The 13,857-nt window shown below is 43.7% G+C and overlaps 1 protein-coding gene and 1 long non-coding RNA gene across 2 annotated transcripts; one reads left to right on the forward strand and one right to left on the reverse strand.

The window, feature by feature from the left end:
* Positions 1 to 4,271: 4,271 nt before the first annotated feature.
* LOC114587922 (ciliary microtubule inner protein 2B-like) lies at positions 4,272 to 13,043 on the reverse strand. Its single transcript, XM_077921323.1, has 5 exons — positions 12,762 to 13,043; positions 10,348 to 10,547; positions 8,283 to 8,464; positions 7,102 to 7,303; positions 4,272 to 4,471 (listed from the first exon to the last, which is right to left on the reverse strand). Exons 1-5 carry the CDS (start codon positions 12,791 to 12,793, stop codon positions 4,374 to 4,376), a joined length of 714 nt encoding a protein of 237 aa, XP_077777449.1. The 5' UTR covers positions 12,794 to 13,043; the 3' UTR covers positions 4,272 to 4,373.
* LOC144325970 (uncharacterized) lies at positions 8,375 to 11,108 on the forward strand. Its single transcript, XR_013391143.1, has 2 exons — positions 8,375 to 8,455; positions 9,301 to 11,108. It is a non-coding gene; the product is annotated as an uncharacterized LOC144325970 (long non-coding RNA).
* Positions 13,044 to 13,857: the final 814 nt, after the last annotated feature.

Here is a 13,857-nt window from a genome sequence, read left to right on the forward strand (position 1 = left end):
TCCACAAACAGGGAGAGGGATCATAGTTCTTGAAGCACGCATGGTAGAAAACACAGTAAGTTAGAATGCATGAGTTCAATTCAAGTTTAATAGTCCACAGGCAAAGCATCTAAAAAAACAAGCATTTGTTTCCACTCAATGGGTGTGTACGTGCTAAAAAATACAGAACGGCTCACTAACAATGCAGATTTCATTGTTAAAATGTTTAAACAGCATTTGAATAACCAGTACCCTGTAGTAATTCTGTAAAAAGTTACTTAATGGGGCTGTGAAGGTTGTGTAATAGAAGCTTTGCAAGACTCCGTTACATAAGGTTTTGTATCCATGACTATGGAAGTCAGAAACCACTAAAGAATTTCCTGTGAAGGGGACAATGATCAAAGGACAAACTGATCATTTAATCTCTATGATAAAGTTACAAGATTTGTATAGTATGTCTTCTAATTCTTCACTAGCATATGCAATTTGCATAAGCTGCTTTCTGAAATAGCGGAGGGTGGCACATTGAAGGAAATGAGTGTAAATGCTTTCTTATAGTTTGGGTCAAATTATGTTCTCAAGTAATTAGCACAGCTTCCTGAATTCTGTAAGATGATCCTATATATGCAGTTGTCTTTATTTTTTCCCCTTTCACCAGAACAAGGAAGTGCTCGGAGAAGTGAGGTCAATAAAATGACTGTTGATAAATGTGAATGGGATAAACAGTATCTGACGAAATGTGTATTACGCATGAAAGCTCATACCTTGAAAGCTTGTATTTAGTTGATCTTTAAAGTGCCACCGGAATTATAAAAAAAATATTTTTTCATCTTGTAATTTATTATGATAATAAACATCTTGTTATTTATTATTTATTAATAGACATGGAGAGAGTATCTGTTATTCTCTTAATTTTCTTTTTTCCATAATCTTGCAGCAAGAAATTCAGTGTAAAAATATGATTAGAAGAATTATATAAGTCACTAGGTACTTCGGGATCAAAAAGTGTTGGAAAATATGTTTTAAAACTGGGATTAAGACACGGATTTGAGTGTCCCAAATGTTAACTATGTAACAGGGGGAAGTATACATTTGTGCCAAATACAGATCAAAAGAATGTTTCTCAGAAACAGAAATATCTACATCTTGTCAAGTGAAAGGTTGGTGAGGATTTGCTGATGGACTGGACAACATTGGCAAAAGTCAAACATTGGGATAAATGAGAGTTTATGCTGAGGCTTAGCATATCTGATCTTGTCTGTGCTGAATCACAGAATTGTAGAGTTGGAAGGGACCATAAGGATTATCTATTATTATTTTATTTATTTATTATTTATTCAATTTATACACCGCCCTATACCCGGAGGTCTCGAACAAGGCCACAGCGTATAAAATCAAACCCAAAGCAATAATAATCTAGTCTACCAGACACTGAGGTCCAGCTCCGAGGGCCTTCTGGCGGTTCCCTCACTGCGAGAAGCCAAGTTACAGGGAACCAGGCAGAGGGCCTTCTCGGTAGTGGCGCCTGCACAGTGGAACGCCTTCCCACCAGATGTCAAAGAGAACAACAACTACCAGACTTTTAGAAGACATCTGAAGGCAGCCCTGTTCAGGGAAGTTTTTAATGTTTGATGTATTACAGTATTTTAATGTTTTTTTGGAAGCCGCCCAGAGTGGCTGGGGAAGCCCAGCCAGATGGGCGGGGTATAAATAATAAAATTATTATTATTACTAGTCCAACCCCCTTGCAATGCAGGAATATTTCGTCCAACGTGGACTCGAACCCTCAACCCTGGGATTAAAAGCCTCATGCTCTACCGACTGAGAGATCCTAGCAGTGTTTCAAGTGATAAAAGGTTGATTCCTTTCTTGAAATGTCTCCATGTAATTATTACTCTCCTTTATTAAATTTATATACCAATGATCAGAGGAATCCAGGGATCAGAGGAAGGCTGACAACATGAACTTGTAAGCGCTTGATAATTAGTGGCCTGAGAATTGGCATTTTGTTTTCTTCTGTTCCTTTCCCATCCCCACCACTTAGTGACACTTGTTGCAGCCACTGTGAAAAGCAGTCAGAATGAACTGCATTGGTGCACGAAATTGCTTGTTAGACCACTCTGAAAATCGTAGCTCTGTGAGGGCAGTAGGGGTCTCCTAGCAACTCTCTGCAACCTTAACAATCGATAGGATTCTTTGGGGCAAGCCCTGGAGGTTAAAGTAGTATGATACTGCTTTAAATGTATGGTGCTGATGTGGTTGTAGCTGATCCCGCCCAGCTGGAGAAAACCCAGGCAAGAGATGATGTCACAGTCTTAAGCAACCCAAGTCTATTAGGCCACACAATGATGGCACTGAAAGCAAGCAAAGCCTTGTGGCCTGTTTGGGAAGTACTGCTAAGCCATAGTTTAGTGGCGGTGGTGGTGGTGGTGGTGATAATAATAATAATAATAATAATAATAATAATAATAATAATAAATAATTTATTTATACCCCACCCATCTGGCTGAGTTTCCCCAGCCACTCTGGGCGGCTTCCAATCAACTGTTAAAAACAATACAGCATTAAATATTAAAAACTTCCCTAAACAGGGCTGCCTTCAGATATATTTTAAAGAGAAGATAACTGCTTATTTCCTTCACATCTGAAGGGAGGGCATTCCACAGGGCAGGCGCCACTGCCTAGAAGGCCCTCTGTCTAGTTCCCTGTAACCTCACTTCTTGCAATGAGGGAACCGCCAGAAGGCCCTCGGCGCTGGATCTCAGTGTCCGGGCTGAACGATGGGGGTGGAGACGCTCCTTCAGGTATACAGGACCGAGGCTGTTTAGGGCTTTAAAGGTCAGCACCAACACTTTGAATTGTGCTTGGAAACGTACGGGGTTCCAATGCAGATCTCTCAGGACCGGTGTTATGTGGTCCCGGCGGCCACTCCCAGTCACCAGTCTAGCTGCCGCATTCTGGATTAATTGCAGTTTCCGGGTACAGTGGTACCTCGAGTTAAGAACTTAATTCGTTCTGGAGGTCCATTCTTAACCTGAAACTGTTCTCAACCTGAGGTATGGTACCACTTTAACTAATGGGGCACCTGCTGCCACCACGCGGTTTCTGTTCTCATCCTGAAGCAAAGTTCTTAACCCGAGGTACTATTTCTGGGTTGGCGGAATCTGTAACCTGAAGCGTCTGTAACCCGAGGTACCACTGTACAAGCACAGGCCCTTTTGCCTTCCCCCTGTTTCTTCCAGTGCAGCTATAGAGATCTCAGAAGCATCCTTTTCTCTGGAGAGACCTGTCAGGAGTAAGCATGGACCAATGGTACCAAATAGTATGGGAAACAGCTTTATTAGAAAAGCTAACCAATAAACTCAAACTGACACGGGGGCAAATAGAAGAAGACGCCTTCGTACCAGTAAGGCTCCCCTATATCACATACACAGCCCAACAAGACAATGACAAGAATCCACCAACAGCATACAAATCAATATGGCTAACCTGATCCAAAACACCCACCCACCCCACTCACACATGAAAACAAAGTTCATCACAGCCAATCACAAACAAACAACCACACCCAAGGCCAACCCCAACCTCTCTCACCACCAAAGGAACACAAGCGAATAGTAAAGAGAACCCGCACAAGCGACACTAACACAAAACCCCACACATACATTAAGTAAAATAGAAGCATCGCCACCCGACCCCACCCACACACCATACCCCCTCCACCTGTTTCCCCCTTTTCTTCCTAATGTAACACTAATATCTCAACAAATGAAACTGATCTGTAGAAAATGAAACTTGAAAAAAGAGACATTGCACATACTTTTGTAAGCCAATAAATCTTTAATTTAAAAATATGTTTTAAAAAAAGCATCTTTTTCTGTCGTAAAGTAATGGTGATTTGTCATTTTCTCCCAGTGGGGCACTGCAATTAGTTTTAATTATAGTTTCTTCAAATAAGCTGAGATCATAACCACGGTTTGAAAGCGACTTTGGGGCAAACCATAGTTATGATGAACCACAGTTTGTCCCGGTTTAGGCATAAACTGCAGTTAGTTGTACGGGAAGAAGTAGTGTATGCAGAAGGATGAGGCTTGTTTGCAGAAAGCTAAACCATAGTTTATCAAGGCGTCTGAATGCGGTCTGCATGAGAGAGCAAAATAGAAACATCCTCTTTTTTCTTTTCTTTTTTGCAAGGAGTACCAAAAATCATAAAAAGGAGGGTTTGTTTTCTCTGGGTGAAGGAAGATTGTGAAAATAGTTTCAGCTTAGCCTTTGTAGAAAGGCGTATACTTAGAAAGGAAAGGAAAGGAAAACGTTAATATGTTTCAGATGACAACGCATATATTTGCACTGATGGCAATTTATGGCATGCAATTTGATTAGGCATGCCCTGCTTACATATGAGAAGTCCATACAAAAGGCCGCCTCTTTCCTGCTTCCAGAGAGTTTCTGGTGCTCACTCCCCAGGTCTTTCCAAATGAGAACTTGTGACCTGTTTTTGAAGAAGCAGAAGGATTCACTGTTTATTTTGCCATTTTGTGTAACTTGTGACTAATGTTCAGGCATGGAAGGGAACATTAATGAGCTTTTAGTTACCAACTAGCCAATTACTTTAACACACTGCCTTTCTGCTAAAGCAGTTGAGGCACTTGCATTTTGTAATACAGTGGTACCTTGCAAGACGAATGCCTCGCAAGACAAAAAACTCGCTAGACGAAAGGGTTTTTTGTTTTTTGAGCTGCTTCGCAAGACGATTTTCCCTATGGGCTTGCTTCGCAAGACAGAAACGTCTTGCAAGTTTGTTTCCTTTTTCTTAACACCGTTAATACAGTTGCGACTTGACTTCGAGGAGCAACTCATAGAACGCGGTGTGGTAGCCTTTTTTGAGGTTTTTAAAGACTTTGGTGATTTTTGAAGCTTTTCCAAAACTTTCCCGACACCGTGCTTCGCAAGACGAAAAAAATCGCAAGACGACAAAACTCGCGGAACGAATTAATTTCGTCTTGCGAGGCACCACTGTAATGGTTTACAATCTGATACAAAAAGGATGAGACATGATACAAAAGGAAAAAGAAATCTGGAGCGAAGAGGAAGAGTCTGTCTAATTGTTCTAGACTGAAGTCCTGCACTGGTAGCACTTGAGTTGTGATCAGCCTATGGCAGTGAAACCTCAACAATGTGTGTTTACTTTTGCTGGCTCTACGCTGTACCTGGCAAACTTTCTTCTGTGTTCCAAAGAACCTCCTACTAGGTGAGTTGCTAGAAATAGATCTGAAGAGGTAAGAGGTTTAGGCAATTTTACATGGTTGTACCGCCTCTACTTCTTTGATCTTAAGAAAGGTACCATACTTCCTGCTCAAGATATGTGTTTAGAGTGCTAGAAAAAGAGAAAAAGGCTTCAAAAGTATGCTTCTCTTTTTCTAAAGGCTAAACCTATTGACCTTCATGTAGCATCATAGAATTGTAGAGTTGGATAAGGACCACAAGGGTCATCAAGTCCAGCCCCCTGCAATGCAGGAATCTTTTGCCCAACGTGAGGTTTGAACCCAGGACCCTGAGATTAGGAGTCTCATGGTCCACCAAGTGAGCTATCCCAGCAGCATCCCTCCCTTACTTCATGGCTGAATGGGGATTTGAACCTTGGATGCCCAGGTCCTAGTCCAGTACTCTAACCACTGCACCGCACGACATCTACAAGCCACCCAAAGTGTTTACTCGTCAGTGGCAAAAGTGACTGTTTTAACTTGGGTTTATATCACCCGAAGCTCTTAAGATGCAGCTGGTTGAGAGAGACAGAGGCTGTCCTCTGCTTCACAGAACATCCTCTGTGGTTGAGAGAGAGGCCTCGTATTTCCTTTCCTCTAAAGTGTCGGCCATTGAGTCGCGTCTGCAATCCAGGTATGAGCTTTGATAAACAGGGAGCTAAATCTGTTTCCTAACTGCACAGCTAACGTTTTCATAAAGTAAGCCAGACTAAACCATGCCTTGTTGAAGCATTTTTCTCTACTCCAGAATGTCTTTCTTCATGTCTCCTCTTCCTCCCCTCCCCTGGTTGTGTATATTTCTCTCTCTTTTTAAAATATAAACCTACAGGAGGAACACGATGATTTCAATTAGTATTGTACTGTACTATGCCACTTTCAGCGCTTTTAAAATAAGGTAGGAAGATTGGTCTACGCCAGATATCAGCTGGGGGAAGTTAAACTTACCAGTTCAGAGTCTCAGATACTTCCCACTTAAGCACTTTAAGATTTTATCTTGACTATATTTTTCCCCAGAGACAAGTAGATTCTTGCTATGGTTCTTCCATTTAAAAAAAATATCACTACCACCTTTTCCACATATGCCCACTTCAGGAATAATAACACCAAATCATGGTTTGGCATTACAGGAACAAACCAGGAATGAGCCTCAGTTTTATAGCAGATTCACAATCCTTATTTTGCAGAACAAGTGCAAACTTGCTTGCTGGTTCAGACACAACAGCAAACTGTGTTTTGCTGAAGACCCAAGAAGGGAAAGAAATGGCACATATGCTGAGAGGAGGAGGGGTCATGCAATCTTAAGGCTAGTTCCAGTCACATGAAACTATGGTTTGGTACTTATGTCAAAACCAAACTTATATTTAAAAGTTATATCTTCTCCAGCAGTAGGAGAGGAGCAGTAGCCAGGACAACTGTAAAACAGGTACAACTTTGGCCACCATCTCTGATCTTCTCTAGGTGCTTAAGCAAATGACTTTGGATTCTGGTCATGAAAATCCTTCATTATTGAAGTTCTTTGCTTCTGTGGGTGACCCAACACAGGGACAGGGTCAAGACAGCCTCCATGCAGACTGTCTCGATTTTCATTTGTGAAATTGCCCTTTAACCTCTTTGCAAAATGCAATTCGCTAAGGATTGGATCTGCATATGCCCAGGCAATGTTTCCACTTTACCTAATAGCTTATAACTGGGAGATTAAAGGGGCAGATGAAATGACCTAGATATACTTTATTTCCGGGTTTGCTTTTAATCTTCTCTAGCGAAATAGATTAAGGGTGTTTTTCTTTTTCCTTTAATGTGGATGGATTAACGCAAATGGAACCACAAATTTAGACTAGGGGCAGGTGGGGAAACATACCTGGGATGTAGCCAGTGTAAGATGGAGGGAGACCTCTATCAGCTCTGTATATTGGCTTTCCGAGACTTTTTTGAATAGCATCTCTCTTCTTGGGAGCAGAAGTTTGTTCACCCTCTTCTTTTTGAACTCTGACTGACTCCGGGATGGTGGTACCCAATATTTTCTTGTCAGAGGGCAAACCAGGTGTTGCAAAAGAAGAAATCTGTCATGACAGAAATAATTCAGAGTAAAATTATGACACACTTACCTTCTCTCCTCCAGCTCTTATATCCTCAGTTGTCCAAAAGTCTTAAGCTATTCTGCTCAATCTCTCTTGCCACCCCTTTTGCCTGGACCCCTTCCAGAACATAATGTGACATCATCTCCCACCCGCCAGCCTTCAAATCCTTCCTTGTCTCCCTTATTTTTCATGGAGACTTTCCTGGGTTTTGACAAACCACAGTTTCATGTCACATCTGAACTGGCAAAACAATGGTTTGTTCTTACACTGTGAACTAAGAAGGGAAACCAGAATCAAACACTGGTTCCTAATCCTGATTTGAAGGGCTCATGCAAACTTTAATTTGCCAGATCAGATGTAGCACTGAACTGTGGTTTGCCCAAGCCCAGGAAGTTATTAGTGCAGGAGAAGAGAGGGAGATGTCACAACTTGATAACTTGTTTGCATAGTGCCAAAGAATGGTTTAGTATGATTGAGCCATTGACTTAAATCAGAAGAGCACTGAAGTCCTAGATGTGTATCATCAAAACCAAATAACACTGATACTTTTCTGGAGTATGTGAAAGTCATAAGGTAAAGGTAAAGGGACCCCTGATCATTAGGTCCAGTCGTGGCCGACTCTGGGGTTGTGGCACTCATCTCGCTTTATTGGCCGAGGGAGCCAGCGTACAGCTTCCGGGTCATGTGGCCAGCATGACTAAGCTGCTTCTGGTGAACCAGAGCAGCGCACGGAAACGCCGTTTACCTTACCACCGGAGTGGTCCCTATTTATCTACTTGCACTTTGACGTGCTTTTGAACTGCTAGGTTGGCAGGAGCTGGGACTGAGCAACGGGAGCTCACCCCGTCGTGGGGATTCGAACCAGCAACCTTCTGATCGGCAAGTCCTAGGCTCTGTGGTTTAACCCACAGCGCCACCCGCGTCCCTATGAAAGTCATAGTAATGCCTGAAACCTACATACCATAACTGTCTTGTCTCCTGGCTTTGTTAGGGTGAGTTGTCTTGTCTTGTTTGGTTTTGGTGGTGATTTTAAGTCTGCCTTTGCTCTTTCAGTTGTCTGAACAGCTGAAGCAGTTGAAGGATCGCAGTCATACAGAGGTCTTCGTGTAAAGAGATGGTGATTGGTATTCATTGGTGGGTATTCTGGGACAGGGATGGAAGTTTGCAACAGTTACTGAGATAAAAGCTGAACACGCATTTGAAATCAGGAAGGGATTGCTTTAATCCAAGATAATAAGGCTTAATGTTGGAATTTTATTATTGGTTGTCATCTTAAGATAGACAATTCAGCGGGTTGGTGTCCTCTTACATCCTTTTTCATTTTCCTTATAAAGATTCTCAGTCTCTCATGCACTTTCCTATTAATGTCATGTGGCTTTGCACTATTGTTGGAAATGTCTGTTGCACACGGTTAGAACTGGGGATATTATGGTAATTTTCATGCTCTCTTTATCCCAAGGGAAAGTGGAATTGAGCCACAGTATGATTTTCTCTTTATGAAATGGGGGGTAATAACCTTTTTCAACGTAGATTTCCACAGGGTACATGGCATGGCTGCCCAAATATATCCTTCAAATGAATTATTTGAATTCAAAGAATCAAAAATTACATATCTAGACCCAGTTCAGGTGTAATGCATGTGATCTGATAATCTTTCTTGAGTTTGTTAAACCAAGGTTTCCTATTATGTAAAAAAACGGGAAACTGTGGTTTAAGCTCTGACCGTAAACCAGGATTGCAGAACTTGGTTTGATCCTGGTTTGCAAACTACCATTGCAGTCAGAGCGTAAACCACAGTTTTGATGTAACAAGAAACGGTACATTAACAAACTCTGAAAATGTTGCATTAAGATGCATGAGGGAATATGGAAGAGGAAGCATGCCCACATGACTCTTAAGTTTGGAAAAACCTTGGTTTATCAGGTGAAAGATAATGTCTTGGTTTTCATTCACCCTCCCCCCCCCCACTTTCTCCTTAGATTCTTCCCGATATCCCATCAGAAGCACTTTCAAGGTACAGTGGTACCTTGGGTTACATACACTTCAGGTTACAGACTCCGCTAACCCAGAAATAGTACCTCAGGTTAAGAACTTTGCTTCAGGATGAGAACAGAAATCGTGCGGTGGCAGAACGACGGCAGCGGGAGGCCCCATTAGCTAAAGTGGTACCTCAGGTTAAGAACAGTTTCAGATTAAGGATGGACCTCCAGAACGAATTAAGTTCTTAACCCGAGGTACCACTGTAACCTGTGCAGATGTCTAACTTGCTACCAAAATAGATAGCATATTTGGATGCTGAGTATGCCAAGAAGAAGAAGAAGAGTTTGGATTTGATATCCCGCTTTATCACTACCCGAAGGAGTCTCTAAGCAGCTAACATTCTCCTTTCCCTTCCTCCCCCACAACAAACACTCTGTGAGGTGAGTGGGGCTGAGAGACTTCAGAGAAGTGCGACTGGCCCAAGGTCACCCAGCAGCTGCAGGTGGAGGAGCGGAGACGCGAACCCGGTTCCCCAGATTACGAGTCTACCGCTCTTAACCACTACACCACACTGGCTCTCAGAGAGGTAAAACAGAAGAAAAGCGGCAATCGATTTCAACATTTGATGGTGCTTGATAGTTGATGTACTATGCAATTTCGTATTTGATTTCGTTTGACAGAAGAAAGGTTCCCTCCTCATGCAATAAATACATGGCATCAACAATCCTACATGTTGTGAGTGGAACAGGAGAGAACTCCACACAGTTCCACGCCCTCAGTGATGACACCCGGTTCGTCCGCCCCCCTTCCTCCGCCCCTGATTACATGTGCAGTACCACCCTTAAAAAGGGTGATCCATGGAGGAGAAGGCTCTGTTTTACGTCTTTATGATTCTGAATACTAGTTGCTGGACCACGTGGACCATTGGTTTGACCCAACACTGCTCTTCTCATGTTCTTAAGAATTATTGATGCTGGGGCAGGGGGTATTCTTCATTATAATTTTCTGAAATGTATTGAATCATATCTTAAGGACAGTTGTCATACCATATGCAGTATTTCTGCCTCCTGCCCACTGAGTATGATGACGACCACATGGCTGTCTGAGAAGATTTCTGTGCTCAGGTGTGTCAGCAGCAGTGTGGCTTAACCACAGCAACTTTGCCTGACGGGCAAGCAGCTTTCTGGTGGCATTGCCATAAGTTTCCCCAATAATGCTTTCAAGATTTGGAATGAAACCTGTGTATCTGGAAGAAGAAAAAGAAGACGATGAGGCTCAGTAGTGAACTTTTCATATGCTGTGTCAGAATGCTGTGCACCATTAAGTCTATCCTCAACAGAGAACTACAGGAATAATCTTAAATTAGCAGAGGAAAATATCACTGTGAATTATATGCCCAACACATGGAATCTAACAAAGGGGCAATATGAATGGACTCCCCGTGCCCTTACTAGGGCAAAAAGACAGGTATTGGAGAAGTGGACAAATAAAAATGCAGTCTTCTTTAACAATTGAAGATATGTACAAACTCGCTGCACATGAACAAGTTGAGTACAAACGTAGGCTTGCCGTGGACAAATTTAACAATATTTGAAATTCATTTTTATAAATACTGTATTGAGGTCTGGTTAACTACAATAACATTTTCTTTTCTTTTCTTTGGTAATGTATACATTAATTTGGTTCTGTTTTGTTTTCTGCATGGGTACTATTTCTTTTTTCTTCATCTTTTTGTGTCTTATCTTACCGTGTGCGCTTGTAATTGTGTACTTTTTATTTTTCAATAAAGGATATGTGTGTAATATCTCTATCTCTATCTATCTATCTATCTATCTATCTATCTATCTATCTATCTCACAGGCAACTACAGCTAACAAAGCCCCCCTGACCAGCAGGCCAGTACGATGCTCCTGTTTCATATATTTTTTTCCTGTTCAGTGTATCTTTAGAAAAAAGGGGAATGGGAATCAGTTTCCCTCCCAGTGTCACTGTATTCCAACCTCTTTTGGCCTCAGTCAGCATGGCCAGTGACCAGAGATGATGGGCCTTGTAGGGTTAGGATGGAATAGGGTCCTTCAAGCCTCGCTTGGATTCTCCCTAGGCCTCACCTCCACCCTAGACCCCACCCCTGCTCCCTCTGCCCCATCTTGATTCCCAATGGAAACACGACCCTGAGAAACCACCTGGTACCCCTAGAGTCTTGCTACAGCTTGGCAGAGATTGGGGGTGGCATGCGAGCCTTGCAACAACATTAAACAAACAGCTGTGTTGAAAACATCATAGCATGTCCCTACTGAGGCAGGTGTCGTCTTCTGCCCACATGGAATAGCTTGAGGGCCTCTTGTTGTGTTCATGGTATGGGAATTGCTAGGATGCAGGTGGCGCTGTGGGTTAAACCACAGAGTCTAGGACTTGCCGATCAGAAGGTTGGCGGTTTGAATCCCCGCGACGGGTGAGCTCCCGTTGCTCGGTCCCAGCTCCTGCCAACCTAGCAGTTCAAAAGCACATCAAAGTGCAAGTAGATAAATAGGTACCATTCTGGCGGGAAGGTAAACGGCGTTTCCGTGCACTGCTATGGTTCGCCAGAAGCGGCTTAGTCATGCTGGCCACATGACCCGGAAGCTGTATGCCGGCTCCCTTGGCCAATAAAGCAACATGAGTGCCGCAACCCCAGAGTCGGTGACAACTGGACCTAATGGTCAGGGGTCCCTTTACCTTTACCTATGGGAATTGCTGTAGTGTAGTTCCTTGCTGACTTTACTCAAGGGTCCTTGAGAATCCTTGGACGACACAGGAAGGAGCCCACACCGATGCTCCTCCCTGCAATCAGCGTCGCTTCTTGGGAAAACCAGCAGAGAAAGGAACCGGTGTGGGCGTTTCAAGTTATCCAAGCAGGGCAGGAAGGAGCTACAATGCAGTTTACCCCAATAAAGCGAGTGTAATGTGCAAAGAAACTGCAGGAGCCCCATGTATCCTCACAAGTCCTCAAAGCAAAGGGTGATTCATACAGAATACCATTAGCCATGGCGTGCCTGTGCTCACCCTGCTAGCCAGGTATAATATCCTGAGGAGCAACGTGAAGAATTTTGCCAACTTCCTGCTCCTGATCAGAAATTTGGAGAGGGAAGCAGTAAACAACTTCTTACTACTTGCCACAACAGTGTGTGATAATCAGCTTATCGGTATGTGAGGTGCACCCCACTTAATTAAACAATTTTCAGTAGTCCCCCCCCCCCCAAGTCTGGTTGAAGAGTAGTGACAGCTGAAAAAAAAAGTAATTTCTAATGTGCCCTGTTTTTGGATCTGTTTGCATGTTTCCCTCCAGCCCTGATTTATCTTCACTCAAGATTTAATCGGCTTTCAGTAGAAACTGACGGGCTATCAATAGCCCCATGGATTGGGAAGAAATATTTTCTTTGCAAATTGCTGGTGTTCTAAAAGTTCAGTTTTAAGCCCTTACCCTGGTATGTAGAAAGAATTGTACGAAAGCATTAGTTCTGCTGATCCAAGGAGGGTTTTAAGTTTCTGAGATTAGAAGACTGGCAGGCAGCAATTGTTCCTTCACTTCAAGCGCAGCCCAGGAATGAGAAATGTCAAGCATATCTTAGGCTCCCTTCGCTTGTGTAATAGCAACGCTTGGGCACCTAAGTTTTGTCACTATAGCTACTCAACTCAGCTGGGGCTAGAGTAAATAAAACGTGGAAAATGTAACACTGCCAGCCTGCACATTATGTTGGCAGCAAAGTACGTCGCTTGATTTTTCAAAACAAACGTGGGGTTTTTAACCAGTGCTTGAATGTACTCATTCAAACCATGACTTAAAAACACATGGGGTGAAACCAATGTTAGTAATACTCAGAGCAGACCCATTGAAATCACTGGAGTTAAGGGGTCTACTCTGTTTATAACTTTGGACATCACCTATATCAGTGTTTCCCAACCGGTGTTCCGCGGCACACTAGTGTGCCGTGAGACACCGGCTGGTGTGCCGTGGGAGGGAGGCGGGCGAGTCGGGCGCCTAGGAGAGAACAAAACCAAGTGAGCAGCGCGCGAGAGGGAAGCGACCCGAAAAAGAAGCGCGTTCGGAGTCCGGAGGCACTTTTGGGGCTGCGTACGAAGGGAGGGGGGGGGGCACGGACGGCGGAAGGGGGCGGGGCGCGGTTGCAGAAACCCGCCAATGCTTCCACCTCATTGGGAAAGGGAAGGGGTTGGGCCACCTAAAACTCTCCGCCGGGGCCACATCCTGCCTCCCAGCCCCCTTTCCTCCACCCACGGAGGGAGGGATGTTTTTAACACACCCCCCCGCTCACAACCCTTTGGTAGCGTTTCTCCAATCTGAGGCGAGCGCCCGCCGACGCCCCCTTCCCCTGCTCAGTCGCGCAAAAACCGAAGTCTCCTCCCTACCCCTTATTCCCTCAAACCCCGTTTCCATAAGGGGGGGGGGGAATAACCCCTTCCGTCGCGCGCGAAGCCCAGCTCCCTCCGCCCTTCGCGGTCTCCTCAGCACTTCAGCCAGCCGTTTACACTCTCGGAGCCACTGGGCAAAACTCGCTCTC

This window comes from Podarcis muralis, chromosome 17 (assembly GCF_964188315.1).
Source record: "Podarcis muralis chromosome 17, rPodMur119.hap1.1, whole genome shotgun sequence".
Classification (NCBI taxonomy): Eukaryota; Metazoa; Chordata; class Lepidosauria; order Squamata; family Lacertidae; genus Podarcis; species Podarcis muralis.